The 18,183-nt window shown below is 38.3% G+C and overlaps 1 protein-coding gene across 6 annotated transcripts in view; it reads right to left on the reverse strand.

Annotated features, from left to right (window-relative positions):
- KMT2C (lysine methyltransferase 2C) overlaps window positions 1–18,183 on the reverse strand; it is a 286,865-nt gene that overhangs the window by 153,274 nt on the left and 115,408 nt on the right. For all 6 annotated transcript variants that reach the window (XM_030308867.1, XM_030308865.1, XM_030308864.1 and 3 more), the window contains 3 exons: window positions 14,312–14,512; window positions 10,919–11,067; window positions 9,780–9,889 (listed from right to left, as the gene is read on the reverse strand). In XM_030308867.1, coding sequence (XP_030164727.1) covers window positions 9,780–9,889; window positions 10,919–11,067; window positions 14,312–14,512 — 460 coding nt within the window. The remainder of the gene's footprint in view (window positions 1–9,779; window positions 9,890–10,918; window positions 11,068–14,311; window positions 14,513–18,183) is intronic.

Consider the following 18,183-nt stretch of genomic DNA (forward strand, 5'->3'; position numbering starts at 1 on the left):
TGGCATAATATTAAGGTTACTGGAGTCCTCAAAAAAAAGGGGAAAGATAGATGGAACAGAAGAAATAGTTGAAGAAATAACTGGCAAAAACTGTTTTGTTTTGTTTTGTTTTGTTTTTTTAAGTTTTTATTTATTCTCAAAGAGAGAAAAAGAGTACAGGGGAGGGGCAGAGAGAGAACAGCACTCAGCCCAATAAATGCAGGGCTCCATCCCACGAACCATGAGATCATGACCTGAGCCAAAATCAAGAGCCAGATGGCCAACTGAGCCAGCAACCCAGACGCCCTGGCAAAAACATTCTAATCTTAATAAAAACCATAAACTCACAGATTCAAGAAGTTCAACAAATCCCAACCACAAGAAACATGAAGAAAATCACACCAAGGCATAACATAATCAAATTGTCCAAAATCAGTGACAATACTGAAAGTACACAGGTAAACAGACATGTACAGAGAAACAATGATAAGGATGATGCCAAACAGTTCACCAGAAACAATAGAAGCAAGAAGACTGTGGCACAACATCCTTAAAGTAATGGGAAAAGGGGTACCTGGGTAGCTCAGTTGGTTAAGCACACGACTTAGGCTCACTCAGGTCATGATCTCACGGTTCATGGGTTCCAGGCCCGCATCAGGCTCTGTGATGATGGCTTGGAGCCTGGAGCCTGCTTCGGATTCTGTGTCTCCCTCTCTCTCTATGTCCCTTCTCTGCTCCTGCTCTGTGTGTATGTGTCTCTCTCTCAAAAATAAACATTTAAAAAACAAAGTAATGGGAGGAAAAGTCAACTAGAATTCTGTATCTACCAAACATGTTTCAAAACTGAAGTGCAGACCTGCACTGCAAGAAAAGTTAAAGTATGTCTTCAGACACAAAGAAAATGATAGCAGGTGAAAATCTGGATCTCCACAAAGCAACAAAGAACATCAGAATTGATAATCACAGCGGTAACTACATATTTATTTTACTACTTAGTCTCTTTAAGAGAGAGTTGACTGCTTAATCAAAAATAACAGTATCTTGTGGCATTTACAACACATGTAAAAGTCAAATGCATGACAGCAACAGCACAAAGTCCAGGAGAGGACAAATGGAAGGAAATGAAAGCACATTTTTATTATATATGAAACTATACTATCACTGGAAGGTAGACTATAAGTAAATGATATATACTATAAACCCTAAGGCAACCAAGAAAATAGCAAAACAGAGTTATAGGTAATAATCCAAAGAGGAGATAAAATGGAATCAGAGAATATGTTTAATCCAAAAGAATGCAAGAAAAAGGAAACAAAGAACAGACACAAATAAGAAAGGAAAAAAAAAAAACAAAGGAAGACTTAATCACATTAAATGTACATGTCCTATAAACACTCCAATTATAAGGGCAGAGATTGTCAGGTTAGATTTTTAAAAAGCAAAACCACTGCCTGCAATAAATATACATTAAATACAAAGACATAAAGAGGTTAAAATAAAAGGATATAATAAGATATACCATGCTTACATTAGTCAAAAGAAAACTGGAGTGGTTATACTAATATAAGACAAAGTAAACTTCAGAGTTAAAGTATTTTTCTGTTACAGTCAAACGTATTCTTACCAATATCTTTCCTCTGGTCAAAGTTACAAAGTTCTTCTATACAACCACTAGAGCTCTTATCACAGCCTCCCTATGGTGGGGAACATTCAACGATGTGTACTAAAACGCACCTACTACAGTTCTGAGGACAGAAATGTTAAAGTTGATATTCAATACAATTTTAGTACTGCACAGAAAAAGGGTTAACACAGCAATCCTAAGACTACTCTCCTTAGAAAGGCCTGTTTGCATGAACAATTCAGGCAATCACAGATGTTGGCAAGGATGCAGAGAAAGAGAATCTCTTTTGCCCTGCTGGTGGGAATGCAAACTGGTGCAGCCACTCTGGAAGACAGTATGGAGGTTCCTCAAAAAATTAAAAACAGAACTACCCTATGACCCAGTAATTGCACTACTAGGTACTATCCAAGGGATACAGGTGTGCTGTTTTAAAGTGGCAGCACATGCACCCCACCCCAATGTTTATAGCAGCACTATCAACAATAGCCAAAGTATGGAAAGAGCCCAAATGTCCATCGATGGATGAATGGATAAAGAAGATGTGGTGTGTATGTATGTATGTATATGTATATGTGTATATATATATATATATTCTTTATACATATATATGTATAAAGAATGAAATCTTGCCATTTGCAACTACATGGATGGAACTAGAGGGTTTTATGCTAAGCGAAATTAGAGAAAGATACATATCATGACTTGACTCATATGAGGACTTTAAGATACAAAACAGATGAACGTAAGGAAAGGGAAGCAAAAATATAAAAACAGGGAGGGGGACAAAACATAAGAGACTCTTAAATATGGAGAACAAACAGAGGGTTGCTGGAGAGGTTGTGGGAGGGGGGATGGGCTAAAGGAGTAAGGGGCATTAAGGAATCTACTCCTGAAATCATTGTTGCACTATATGCTAACTATCTTGGATGTAAATTAAAAAATAAAGAAATTTTTATTGAAAGAAAGAAAGAAAGAAAGAAAGAAAGAAAGAAAGAAAGAAAGAAAGAAAGAAAGAAAGAAAAAGAAAGACCTATTTGCACAGCTGATCCCTGGGAACCTGAATTTCAGGAGGGTTGCCACGGCTCCCTCAGTGATAAGGGCAGTTTACTATGCCTAGACTATCAGTGCAAATAACATGACTTTCCTTCTGGTACATGCTAGGTAAAAAGTGCCTGTATAGCTAGCCCCCTGGGACAGAAGCTTCTCTGCAAAGAGAAGAGGGTGCTCTGTGTGACCCCTCAAAGGATGGTGAACACCTAAGAAAGGCTGTCCATGGATTCTTCCAGACCTTCTCAATGTCTTTTCCCACTGAGATCCTTCCATTATATACCCTCAGCACATCACGGCAGCAAATCTTCGTCATAATTACACCTCTATGGTGAGTCCCACGAGTCTTTCTACTGAGTCTCCAATGGGAGGCATTCTCTTGGACCCCAGCACAAACACAGAATTCAGATCTGTGAATGTTTGCCCTTACTCTTAAAAAACTATAGGACAAAATGAAGAAAATATAACTTGATTATTTCTTTACACTTACATTACTAGGGTTATATTAAAAATAACAGTATTGGACATTACTGATAAATAGGTACTTGCAAATCACCTTACATAAAGATGCAGACCAATATACAGGGGCGCCTGGGGAGGCTCAGTTGGTTAAGCGTCCGACTCTTGGCTTTGGCTCAGGTCATGATCTCATGGTTCATGAGTTCTACCCCATATCGGGCTCTACAATGACAGTGCAGAGCCTGACTGAGATATTCTCTCTCTCTCTCTCTCTCTCTCTCTCCCTCCCTCCCTCCCTCCCTCCCTCTGAGTCCCTCCCCTGCTCACACTGTCTCTCTCTTAAAATAAATGTAAACTTATACATGAATAGAGAGATAAATAAATGATCTTATATAAACTTATTCTCAGTAGCTTAGAGGAGGGATGTGGAGAGACTTCCATCATATATGGTTTTTAATTTTTCTTTTTTTTTTTTTTAACCAACATTACATTTACATTACATTGCTCATCTACGGTCTCAATGTGCGTTGCCACCCGCCTTGTGATAGAAAAGCTATTTTTGTTCTTTTTGCAGTCTATAAAAGGAACCTAAAATATAAAAAACTTACAACTCTTCTCACAGAACTAAGTTGGTTTTATATAAGACACCTAGCACAAAATCAGTATAATACAAAGAAATCTCAATGCAGGGTTGTGGCAGCGGGTGGAGAAAACATAAGAAATTATCCACTGTGGGGTGCCTAGGTGGCTCAGTCGGTCGAGCATCCGACTTCGGCTCAGGTCATGATCTCACAGTCCATGAGTTCCAGCCCCACGTCGGGCTCTGTGCTGACAGCTCAGAGCCTGGAGCCTCTTTCAGATTCTGTGTCTCCCTCTCTCTCTGAACCTCCCCCATTCATGCTCTCTCCATCTCAAAAATCAATAAAGGTTAAAAAAATTAAAAAAAAAAAGAAATTATCCATTGTAAGTAGGGAGATAACAGAAGTAACTGAACATGTGATTCAGAGCTAGTGAGATTTACTGGTAAAATCTTTTGGAATGCAATGAGCAGAGTGCAGAAAAAGGGTTTAGGTAAATAAATGATTAAATAGCTATAGTGTTCAGAATTAAGCTATTCCCTTAGTAATATCCAAACTACTCAGATCTCCAAGACGTGGGCAGGACCTCCAGGTCTCCAAAGAGGAATTTAAAAGAAAAACACTATTACCCTTCCTGAAACCCGGGTTCACAAGGCAGCATATTCTTCAATCTAGTAAAAGATAAAGTTCCCCCTGGAAAAACTGAAAACAATTTGAGGGAAATTCCAGAAAAACTAAACAGCTTGATAAAGAATGTCATTGAAAAACCGAGGAAATTATATGAAACATATTAATTTTTAAATAGAAACAATATTAATCAAAGCAGCATCTCTCGGCCTCAGCACTGCTGACACGTTGAGCTGGATTACTCTGCGGTGGGAGGCTGGCCTGCACCCGCGGGGTGTTTCGTGGCAGCCGCTAGGGGCCAGTAGCACTTCCTTCTCCACTCAAGCTAGTTGCCCTTCACTGGCATATTTCATTCATGCACACATTTATCTGATATCCATGTTCTTTGTTAGGTACTAGAGATAAAATGATAAACCAAAACAGGTATTTATCCACGTGCTCATGGTGCCTACAGCCTTAGGGCGGGCAACTAAAAGTAGTAACAGACTCACACAAACGATGTAAGTTTATAAATGTCGGTAAAAGTGACATACAGGAGAGACACATATTCAAGTGAGAATGTATGACAAGGATGTGGGCTCAAATATTTATTGAAAGATGTGCACAATCAAAAAGTTTAGAGAGCACTACAACCCCTCCATCTGAGCTTTGTACCATGTTCTCTTCCATACGCTTGGGCTGAAAGGCCTGATTCTCAGCTGAGTTTATTTCAATATCTGTTGTAAGTTAAAAACAAATGAATTCTCACAAAAATAAGGAGATCTAAACAGAAGCAGTGCCCCGTTTCCAAAACTGTTTTTCAATCCCAACAAAAATTATTAAATTTAGCTAGTAAATTTTCACCTTCCATAATCAAAAAGTATTTTTTTTTTAAGCAAATGGGCTTGAAACATACTAAAACTCTTCAGAATATTTTAAACGGGTCAGAAAATTCTGTGTCCCAAATTTTTTGGCAACAAATGTGAGAATTTTTTTAATAAATTTTCATTGTTTCTGGAAATAAAATATCAAATAGAAATAGTTCCAAACATCCATTTTCAAACTGCTCAACCCCCAGCACATGTTTCTTTGAAAAGTTGATACATTCTCATTGCTGAAATGTCATCTTTACCTTGAAGAGGCAAACGAAATGTTTATTTTCTTTGAAACGAGAGGTAGGTATCAAAACACATTCAGCCACATGTCATCAAAATAAAAGTCAAAAACTTTAGAACATCTATCTTTTGGTAGACATAATATATTCTTAAGTTCAACAGCACACACCTCACCCCTAGAGAACTTCTGAGATAGCAAAGATTTTGTCATTGCCCTCCATCCTGCACCACTTCTGTAGAAGTTGTACAGATTTACTCTATTTCAGAGATTTCTTTTTTGATGAGTATAAATTCATAAACTTTTATAAAATTAACTACATTAGGGACCTCCATTAACCCTCTGGCACTCTGGATCTTTCCTGTAACTATGAATGATTCCAAGAATGATCTCCAGTGCTATTCGTTTAGGCATTAAGTGAATACCGATTAAGGAATGACCACAACAGAGAAAGATCCGTGTCAGAACAGCACTATCACTCCAGTAAGGAAAGATGAACAACATTAGTAAGTAAATACACGCTATGCTAGATGGTGATAAGTGGAAAGGAGAAAACAATAGAGCAGGGAAGCTATCTGAGGACAAGACCCTTGAAACTTTCAATAGGGAGCTCGGCAAGGACCTCGTTGATAAGGCAACACTTGAATAAATTACTCAAAGACATGAAGGAGCAAGCCACGCATGTATCTAAGAATATTCAACAGAGAGGGAACCACAACTGCCAAGGTCCCATGGGAACATATGTCTGGTGCATCTGAGGCAGGGAGACAGCCAGCACGGGTGAAGGAAGCAAATGAGGTGAAGAATCACAGTGAGGCAATGGTATCTATCGTAGAAGGACTTAGGGGGGTTGGTGAAGGTCATGGACAGTTCTGTCAGGTAGTGAGCACTGGCCTTTTGTTTCCGCCCTCTGAGTGAAACGGGAAGTCAGTCAAGTCTGGTAGGCAGAGGACTGATATGACCTGACTTACGCTATTCATTCATTCATTCATTCATTCATTCATTCATTCACACTATGCTATCAGTATGGACTCGTGTACTTATTCCATTCTGTGAATGAAAACACAACACCGTATTTTTTGTCGTGGCTCAAATTGGTCTAGGTCTTGGAGCCCCCTCAGGCTGGCGCCTGTGTTTTCAATAAGTCTTCACCTTGTCGAGTACTTCCTTACTTTATGGCACCTCATGTTGTATTTTCCCTCTGTACCATGAACTACTTCTCAAGGAACCTTACTTCCTTTTACTGGAAAACAGTGGTTAGAAACCACGATCTGGGGGGCGCCTGGGGGGCTCAGTCGGTTAAACGTCCGACATCGGCTCAGGTCACAATCTCGCGGTTCGTGGGTTCCAGCCCCGCGTCGGGCTCTGTGCCGACAGCTCAGGGCCTGGAGTCCGCTTCGGATTCCGTGTCTCCCTCTCTCGCTCTCTGCCACTCCCCCGCACATGCTCTGTCTCTCTTTCTTTCAAAAAATAAATACACAGTTTTAAAGCAATTTTTTTAAATATAAAAAGAAAAGAAACCACGATCTGGGCACGAGGTGTGCTCAATTAGTAGCAGGTGTGCCCACATCCAGCGAGGCCTCTTCACAGAGGAATCACATGTGAGCACACGACCTACCCTGCGCACGCACACATCTTTTTCTTTCTACATCCATTTGTATAAATACTAAAAAGCCGTGAGTTTCTACCGATACTTCTGATTCCATTTCAACAACACAAAATTCATCGTAGTCTTTCCTTCTTTGTAGCTCCTTTCTCCAACACCGAGAAACCTAGTTCTCATTATCAACCATGTGTTTACTCATTTGTTCACTCACAGTGTACACATAAAGTAACCCATAACCCCGTGCGAAGCACGTGCACTCACTGGATCACAGCAGGTATGCACAGCGCTTTTGCCTTCAGCCTTACAGGGATCCAGTCAAGATACTGTTTGCCAGTCACCCACATGAGCTCCTTTCTTCCCTATTCCCTGTAGTGGGAATTCTGGTATTCCTTTTTGTATTCGTCCATATCCTAGAGAGTTGTGATTGCTTATTTAGGGGGTATGTGAAAGATTCCTACGGCCTGAGAGGCGGAGCTATACAAAGATACACATCTGAGAGTGTCTGTCACACCTCTTCCACGCTGTATCGGTCCCATTCTTATCTCCTTTCCATCTCTTTCCCACCCACTTGCCACAGTAACCAGTCTCTTCAGTTTCTTGTTTATTCCTCCTGTATTTCTTTTCCAAAACAACTATATGCAGACATATTTTCTATTTCATCCTTTCTTACATAAAAGGTTGCACATCATGAATTGGTCTTTTGGACTCTTTGGTTGTTTGTTTTTGTTTTTTTTTTTCACTTAAAAATACACATTGGAAACAACTTCACATCATTTCATAGAGATACTCTTATTTTTACACATACCGTATTTCACTGTACGAACCATACCATAGCTTATTCAACAATTATGCACGGCCAGTTAGGTTGTTATCAATATTTTGAAAGTTAAATGATGGTGCGATTATTAAGCTTTAATAGCACAAGTATTTTGTATTACTAGAGATATATTTTCAGGACAGAATCTCTCTAGAAGGCATAGTTTGTTAGAGACATAGGTAGTTTGCTAGGTATCACCAAATTCCCCTCCAGAAAATTTGTACCAATTTGCATCCCACAAATGTGTTGTTATAGTTTTGAATTTTTGTCAGTGAGATAAACTCTTCTTTCCTTAGGAACAAGCAAACAAAAAAAGTTCTAGCTAGCTGGTCTGTCCTGTGCCTTTTTGATAATGGAGAAAACCGACCAAAAAAAAAAAAAAGAAACCTGTAGAAATAGCCACAGAAGACTCACACTACCATAGGTCTGGACTTCTTTAACCTAGTGGAGATGGAAAGGCCTGACCACGTGCCACCAGTACCCCGCATCCCTCGGCTTTCACTACTCCTGCCCCATGGGCATTCCACAGCTTCAGCTACTCCATGCTAATGCCTCGATAAAGAGAGAAGAAATGCAGGTCTCCTGCGGCCCTTGATTCCTCTGCCAGTGGTAGGCCATAACCTTCATCTCTAAATCCATTTAAATATTTATCAGTAAGTATTTAAAACACAAAGATGATATCTTTGGTCCAAAAAGAACAGTGTGAGGCCAGCTTTCTTTCAACTACCCTCTTAGTAAACAGAGCTAGGAAATATATGTATAGATACTAACACACATATAGACACATCTGTATTTCTTTATTTGTATAAACACTAAAAACTGCATTTATATTGATTCTTCTGATTCCAACAGAACACCACAAAGTTCATCTTAGCCTTTGTTCATCACCTTTCCTAGAATACCTTTCACTTTCACAAAAGAATCCAAAAGTACCTCTGCAGTAGTTCATGACAGAAAGAGTGCTCACTGACCTATCACAGTCCTGATGTGGCCATCCAAGTATGTCCAGACTGCAGAATTTGCTATTATGCATTATACTGTTCACAATTTGATGACATAAGCATTTGAATGTAATGTCACATTTCCAAAACAAGCACTCTAATTTGACTAAGCTTGAGGCGAGAATTACTCAGGCATGTAATTTATTTAGGTCATTTTGATAATCTGAGTAAAGCTAATGTTATACTAATTGAATAATTACTTGAATCTAAGTCCCTGTGTCGACAACACTTTTTAAAGTTTTACCTATACTCCATCTGCTAAAGCCCATATAATTTCTATGGTCAAAAATTCCATTTTTAACGTTCCTTTGGAAGGGCTGTTTCACTTCTCCCAAACACAATCGTCAAAAACCAAAGGGGATTTGTAGGCAGCAAAGTACTTTCACTTCCTGGGGTTTGTGTCCTTCATAGACAGAAGGTAAATGTTACTTTTATTTCTGTACTCATTTCAAATACAGGTGAAAATCGCAGTGAAAACTTTAAAAGACAGCAGACTGTGTGTACCTATTACTTTGGGATGAACCTGAAGTGCCAACTTGACCATAAAGAAATATCTGAATCCATTTTTATAATACCGAACAGAACTGGTCCACATTGTGGACCTGTCAGATATTGTTCATTTTAAATCTTAATCAAATAGTTCTGTCTTAAAGAGTAACCACATGGATATGTAAATATAGTAATTCTCATTTTTAAAATTTTTAATTTTTTGATTTAAATGCGAAATATTTGTTTTTAAGATTTCTATTTATTGCACAGCTTAAAAAAGATATATATATATTCCACTTGTTTGCAGAAACTACTCCTGGATCTAACATTAAAAACTCCTATTTTAGGGGTTTTTATATCCTACTAATCGTTTATCAAATAATTCTTGCAAGTGAACCTTTATGTTGCCTGGAGTAAATGTCACAAAGCTGTGCCTTCAATACTTGTTGCTTCCACTTACCTCTGTGCTCCCTGAGACGACAGCTTTGTCCACGCTCACCGGTGACGGCTCCTCCAACTGGCGCACTCCCAGCGACCACTCCACGCAACGGTGATGGGCCCAGCAGGTGCCTGAAGCAGTTGAAGTGAACGGAAGCAAATGAAGGAAGAACCATGAAGCAAAGTAACGCCAGGAAGACGGAGACCCCCAAGTCAACTCTCGAGTGTCAACACACAATGCTACCCTGCATCTGTGATAACACGAAAGCCGTCAGCCCTTCTCCAATGTGTCATCTGGGAACGTACTGGAAATGCAAACTCCCATGTCACAACTGAGACCTACGGAATCAACGACTCTTGCAGTAAGGCCCAGAAATCTACGTTTTCACAAGAGCCCTGCAGGCAATTCTGATGCACCCAAGTTTGAGAATTACTGCAGGAGTCATTATTTCTTCAGCAACAAAAAATGAATTTTTAGTCATTTTATTTAAATATTACTATATTTTATTTGGTATCTTTACATAAAATATAAAGGACATCACACAATACTTTATGACAAAGACGATTAATGGCAAACAAGCTCTACTCTGCCTCATCCGACACCAAGAGCTGACATCAATCAATAAGAACAGCTCAGTCTTTAAATTCTCTATCACATAACACTTGAACCACTTTCAATCAATATGCAGTTCAACTGAAATTAACTCAAAATCCCAAAAGCACCATATCAAGAGTAGGGGTTACTATATGTTATAATAAGACACCCACATGGCTAAGACCTACTGTCTGTCTTTCACCCTGCATTAAAATAGACCCAGATGGCCAAGTTCCCCAACTCCTCACAGGTCCTTTTAAACTTTTCTCTTTCCTCAATTATCCTATCTCCATGGCACTGCTGTCTACATAAGAATAAATGCAAAGATTTATAAAAGCATCTGGCCCACTGCTGGCCCTGTGCAGAGGCTAAATAACTTACTTAGGTATGCACAATCAGACAATTTATTTTACCTAAGCAAGCGTAGTTATACAATGACGTTATTTTTTTACAATGTGATCATAATCATTTCTGTATGAAAGGTATTTACTATTCAGTTGATAATTCACTAAAATTAAAATGTCTACAGAAACAAGAGGTAATCATCACTGAAGACGAGCTCATACCTGTAGGATCAAATAAGGCTTGGATATCAATGGCGTCTGGAAGGCCAACCAGACTGAGTTCATCCCATAATTTACCAGCCTGGTCATCCGAAGCAGTCTGCGTGCTCACACTTACACAAGATACTATATTCTGTAGAGGAGATCGTTCTCTGGAAAAATAAAATAAAACAAAACAGATGTGAAATTGGTAACAAGTAGATAATTATTTTGTTTATAACAACTTAAATATAACGTATTGCCATATCAATTTTAATTTATTAGACATAAACTGTCATAAAACAACTTTTAGAACACATCTGTTACTATTCATAGTGTAATATAAAACTGGGTTGCTATATTACAGCACGTAAGCCAACAACTAAAAAAGTCTCCAAATCCATAAGGAAGTGTTAAAAATTACAGTTAAAAATTTATTTTGCCATTCTATATTTTTTAAAATAACACTCTAATATTCTAATCAGGAACTAGAATTTAGCCCATAAAATATCCCCTTTGGCCTTCCTTAAATGCTTACAAAACATAACTCAATCAGAAGTTTTAATCTGCTTTATCATGAGGACTACCACAATAGATCTGGCAGTTAATTTTATGTAAAGACAGGTTATTTCCCAGGGGAAATGAAAACCCACTACAAAGTGTGCAGGGGGAGGTAACGGGAGCAGAATGTGTCAGCTGGGGCTTTCTTACGGTCCCTCAACAAATCTCGACAGCTGGTCTGTGGCATGATGTTGCAAGTACTCTCTAGTAAGTTAGGACTTGACCTCACAAGTCAGAAGTAAAATGCAAACACAGAATAGCTACCAGTGGCTCGAGGCATAGAGAAGGTAATGTAACAGCGAAAATTACAGCATAAAAAGGAACACTAAAAAGGCATACAACACATGGGGATTTCAGACTTTCAAAGCCCTCAAATTTCAGATACTAACTGAGATCAGTAAGTAAACAATGACGACTATTTTGTTTTAACATCAAATGTGGGAAATCGGATGACTGGCACTAAAACTTTCATCTTCTCCTGATATCATAGTATTTAACCTGATCATAATTCTGGATTAAATCACTATTGAATATAGATCATAACTCACTGCACTTCTGTATGCTGGATATTTATCATGATTCCTATTAAGAGAAAATCAGCACAATGACCAGGGTACTAAACTTTTTTATACCTGGAATCATTGAAAGAAAACAAGTATTAACATATTTCAATAAGTACATTTAAATATCAAACCATATAAAAATAACCAGTATTTTTTATGTTCAGCATTAGAAATGCATAGACTCACTTTTTAAGAAAAGCTTAGCATGCTACGCTAACTTTAAATTCTCGTTTTTATAAATGCCCGCAGTATCATGAGAACAAACTCTTTCCTATAAATATAACTCATTCCTACAAATTCTTTACTACTAATCATTGTTATTTTATTGGGAGGGGGAAAAAAAGACCAACAGTTCATTTATAAAGACTAATACATTGTTCTAAGATATTTTCTTTGCACAAGTATTTGACAGGGGAAACGGATATAAAAACCAACAAAATGACTTAACAGTCTATTACTAACCAATTCTTAACCAGTTTAATCAAATTTCTCCTTTAGTTTTTGCAACTAGTTTGTATGTTATAGACAGGAGCAGTAGGATGCTACTGTCTACCCTAAGGATGCCAGCGGCCCAACTTAGGCAAGAACATCAGAAGTCAGCTGAAATACCCCCCAAATTTTAAGTCTACAACAAAAGGAAAGAGAAAAAGAATCCCCAGTTATATACTCTTACAATTTAGTGCCACAAGAGGGAAAAACTATTTTTAAAACCTCCTTTTCAAAAATAAAATAACAACCAAAAAAACAAGCCGTTTATCTGGTTTCTATTCATCAGTAACATATTTTGTAACTATTTACGATCATCACCAAATTAAATCTGTCTACCTCTAAATGAATTCCAAGTTTAATAAATGTGCTTTATTCCTAAAGTCCATTAACTGTCTTATTATCATCACTTAATAATTGGGTAAACACTAAGTGTATATAAAGACTAAACCAAGGCTATTTTTTCACATAATTATCTTAGCCCATAAAAGTTTTCACTAAAAATCAACCTAACTTATAAAATAAGTAAGTAAACAAAGCCCAACTCTATTTCCCAGGGCAAGTATTTATACACTCGCCATTATTCAAAGGCAGAACAAGACGATGTAAGATATAAGCTGATCCAGTCCATTAAATTTGCTAATTACTGACAGACATTACAAGTTTTGCTAGATTCCTGATACATTTTATTAGGATGTGACTACGAAAGGGAAAGCTCTTCTACAGGTTCCAGCTCTGGCCTTTCAAACGACAAGATGCTGAACATGGTACTTCTAAACCTCCTTAAGCTGTTCCACCTTAAATTTTTTTTAAAAAGACTCTCTTTCTTGTTATTGTTTCATTTCCTACTTCAGGTCTTCAAGGCATTGGCAGCAGTCCAAAAGAAAGAGCCAATCAAATAAGTACAACACAACAATGCCTTAGTACTTAAATTTGGATGAAAGCCAGATAAGCACTTGGATGATTACATCATCGCCCTCAAGGGGCAGGGCTGGTCAGCCTTCCAAGCTAAATTAATTTTTACACTTTCTCATCGACTACAGAAACTTCCACTCCCTCAACTACCAGAGCCAAGTCCACATATTAAGATGGCCTTTAAACAAAACTCGGCAATGTATTAAAAAAACTTTAACTCCAGAATTAAACATACTAGAGAAAGCTTTACATAACTATAATGTTCATAAACATAGACACACATGTATAGTTACACAAATATCTTAGTAAATTCTTACTTCATTAAAAAAAAAAAAAAAAAACAGAACTGCTTTTTTAACTTCTAACTTCAGAAAAGGCATTCTGAGCGTACAATTACTCCGAAAGCTAACCCTGTATTTTAACGGTTTATAGGACAGCTCCACGTTCTGTGAAACGTAAAATAACTCAATGACAAACTAAGAACATGGGTAGTGAAAACCACCTTGATTTGGTCATTCTGTTAGATTATATCCATACAATTAAAAGTTTAATCAGAGGAAGGAAAGAAAGACTTCACTGTTTTACTTTCTTTCTTTTTCCCATTTATAAATTCCATAAACTCCCTGTAGTTTTATGTTATGCTCTTTAAAGGCTTCTTCTAAAGGTTAACTTTTATGATCACACTGACTTTAGTACTTTAATGAAGATAAACTTTTTTTTAAATAAGAAATTTTGAGGAAAAGAGTGTCTTGAATAAGGCACAAAGCATCCTATTTATGTTGAAAACCATGAGAAATGATTCAGTAACAATCCCATCTACGTATTCACTGGCTGAGATGGAAATAAATTACATATAGCCTTGCATTCCAACCATTTATTCAAAATTGCTTACTTTCTCTGTCCTCTTTGTTTTCGTGATGCTGAGTTTTGTATTTTGTCACAGGTTCCATTGCTGCTGTCATCAATGTCCTTCTTGTTAAAAGGCTGGCTTTTCCACGGCAAGATAAACCCAGGCGTTACTCTAAATTGTTTTAAGTCTCCTTGTCCTAAGGAACTTTTTTCACCACAGTAACAAAAAGCGCAGAGCTGTTCACTGGTAGAAATGAAAAGAAAGAGAAAGAGAAAGTAGTTTTATTCAACTATTTTTCTAAATGACAGACTGTAGATACTTCTGCTTCAAAATTAAATATTATGACTGCAGTGCATGCTAAGCTTTTGAATATTTATATGCCATAAGAACAATTAAGTTTAATAAACAATTAAACATCTAAAATTCATAACATGACTTTTTAGAGTAGTAAACATACCAAATCAAAAAGTTCTAGTTTCGGGGCACATGGATGGCTCAGTTGGTTAAGCATCTGACTCTTGATTTCAGCTCAGGTCAGTGATCTCACAACACTTTGTGGGTTCAAACCCCGCATCGAGCTCCATGCTGACAGCATGCAGCCTGCTTGGGATTCTCTTTCTCTCTCTCTTTCTCTCTCTCTCTCTCTCTCTCCCTCCCTCCCTCTCCTTCTCCCTCTCCCTCCAACTCTTCCCACTTGTGTGCGTGCTCTAAATAAATAAACTTAATGGGGCGCCTGGGTGGCGCAGTCGGTTAAGCGTCCGACTTCAGCCAGGTCACGATCTCGCGGTCCGTGAGTTCGAGCCCCGCGTCAGGCTCTGGGCTGATGGCTCAGAGCCTGGAGCCTGTTTCCGATTCTGTGTCTCCCTCTCTCTCTGCCCCTCCCCAGTTCATGCTCTGTCTCTCTCTGTCCCAAAAAATAAATAAGTGTTGAAAAAAAAAGTTTAATAAAAATAAATAAATAAATAAATAAATAAATAAATAAACTTAAAAAAACATTCTAGTTTATACTTAGAAAAACTAATTTCTTTTTAATTGATTCAAGAAAATCGAAATATTAAAAAGAATAAAGAAAGTAAAGCTAAGGTTGGGAAAGAAGGTAGGGTTTAATGGCCACTCTATTACACACTAGCTCTGTAAAATATGTGATGACCAAGTTTTATTTAACCACTTGATGGACCATTCTTTGTGCATGACATACATACAAAGCACATTTGACCAAACATGGAGACATAAAAATATAAATTTAGGTGGTCAGTAATGAGGGGTGTGTGTGAAAGAGTTAAAGAGCAGTGGAAAAGGGATGATAAATAGGCAGAGCACAGGAGATTTTAGGGCAATAAAACTATTTCCCATGATACACTGTAATGGCACATGCAGGACATTATGCATTTGTCAAAACTCCTAGAAGTGTAGAACACAAAGAATGAACCCTACTGTAAACTGTGGTGTTTAGTTAATAATAGCATATCAATACTAGTTCATCAGTTGTAACAAATATGCCACAGTAATGCACGATGCTAATAATAAGGGCAACTCAGGGAGGGAGGGGAGGCTGGGAATAGAAACTCACTGTACCATCTGCTCAATTTTTCTGTAAACCTAAATTTGTTCTAAACAATACTTATCTATTCACTACAATAAAATTAAAAAGCTAAAAGGCTGGGGCGCCTGGGTGGCGCAGTCGGTTAAGCGTCCGACTTCAGCCAGGTCACAATCTCGCGGTCCATGAGTTCGAGCCCGCGTCGGGCTCTGGGCTGATGGCTCAGAGCCTGGAGCCTGTTTCCGATTCTGTGTCTCCCTCTCTCTCTGCCCCTCCCCCGTTCATGCTCTGTCTCTCGCTGTCCCAAAAATAAATAAACGTTGAAAAAAAAAAAATTAAAAAAAATAAATAAATAAAAATAAAAAATAAAAAGCTAAAAGGCAAAAAACAATATATGCTTACGGAATAGATGCTTATTAATAAGGAACCTTAGAAAGAACAGAATTAGAAGAATTGCTCCTTGAAAGGGGAACCCACTTACACTGTTGGTAAGAATGCAAACTGGTGTAGCCCCTCTGGAAAACAGTGTCAGGATTCCTCAAAAAGTTAAAAATAGAAGTACCCTATTATCCAGCAATCACACTACTGGATACTTACCCAAAGAACACAAAAACACTAAGTCAAAGGGGTACATGCACTTCAATGTTTATTGCAGCATTATTGACAATAGCCAAGACATGGAAGCCACCCAAGTGTTCACCAATAGATGAATGGATAAAGAAGATGCGGTGTCTACATATAATGGAATATTGCTGAGCCCTAAGAAAGAATGAAATCTTGCCATTTGCAATAACACAAATGGAGCTAGAGTATTATGCTAATCGAAGTCAGTCAGAGAAAGACAAATACCATGCGATTTCACTCATATATATAGAATTTGTTTATTGTTGGGCTTGTGTGTTTTTTTTTTTAAGATCACATACCTCTTTGACTCTACTATGGAAAATTTTGAATATAGACACTAAAGTAGAACAACAGTTAATAAATGCTCATGAACCCATCCATCAGCTTAACCTGTTAACAATATTTTGTGTTTGTCATTTTATCCATCTCCCCCCTACTTTATTTTCATTTATGCTGGAGTATTATTATGTTTTTGAAGTTTTTATTTAAATTCCAGTTAGTTAACAAACAATGCAATATGGGTTTCAGGTGTAAAACTTAGTGATGCATCCCTTTCCTACAACACCCTGTGCTCATCACAATTGCCCTCCTTAGTACCCATCACCTATTTCTCCACCTCCAACCTCCTCCCCTCCTATAACCCTCAGTCTAATCTCTCAAGTTAAGGAAGTCTGTTTCTTAGCTCATGTCTCTCTCCTTTTCTTTTCCCTTTGCTTATCTGTTGTGTTTCTTAAACATATAAGGTATGTGGAATTTAAGAAACACAACAGATGAACATAGAAGGGGGGGACAAACCAGAAAACATACTCTTAACTCTAGAGAACAGACTGAGAGTTATGGGGGGGGGGGGTGGTAAATAGGTGAAGGGGATTAAGGATGCACTTGTCTCGATGTGCACCAGATGATGTGTGGAAATGTTGAATCACTATACTGTACACCTGAAACTAGTATTACACTGTACATTACCTGGAATTTAATTTTTTTTATTTTTATTTATTTGAGAGAGAGAGAGCGAGCGAGCGCACAAGCAGGGGAGGGTCAGAGAGAGAGGGAGACACAGAATTCAAAGCAGGATCTAGGCTCCGAGCTGTCAGCAAAGAGCCTGACTGGGGAGGGGGGCGAGGGGGGCTCGAACCCACAGACCACAAGATCATGACCTGAGCGTACATCAGACGCTTAGCCGACTGAACCACCCAGGCGCCCCTAGAATTTAAATAAAAACTTTTTAAAAATACCAGAATAGGGGCGCCTGGGTGGCTCAGTCAGTTAAGTGATCGACTCTTGGTTTCAGCTCAGTTCATGATCTCACGGTTCATGGGTTCAAGCCCCACGTCAAATACCACAGCTAGCAGCATGGAGCCTGCTTGGGATTCTCTCCCCGCCCCCCCCCAGGTTCCCCATTTCATCTGCCCCTCCCCCACTTGCACTGTCTCTCTCTCTCTCTCAAAATAAATCAACTTAAAAAAAAAAGAATAGGGGCGCCTGGGTGGCGCAGTCGGTTAAGCGTCCGACTTCAGCCAGGTCACGATCTCGCGGTCTGTGAGTTCGAGCCCCGCGTCGGGCTCTGGGCTGATGGCTCGGAGCCTGGAGCCTGTTTCCGATTCTGTGTCTCCCTCTCTCTCTGCCCCTCCCCCGTTCATGCTCTGTCTCTCTCTGTCCCAAAAATAAATAAACGTTGAAAAAAAAAAAAATTAAAAAAAAAAATAAATAAATAAATAAAAAAATAAAAAAAAAAGAATAAAGAAAATTA

Source organism: Lynx canadensis, chromosome A2 (assembly GCF_007474595.2).
Source record: "Lynx canadensis isolate LIC74 chromosome A2, mLynCan4.pri.v2, whole genome shotgun sequence".
Taxonomy (NCBI): Eukaryota; Metazoa; Chordata; class Mammalia; order Carnivora; family Felidae; genus Lynx; species Lynx canadensis.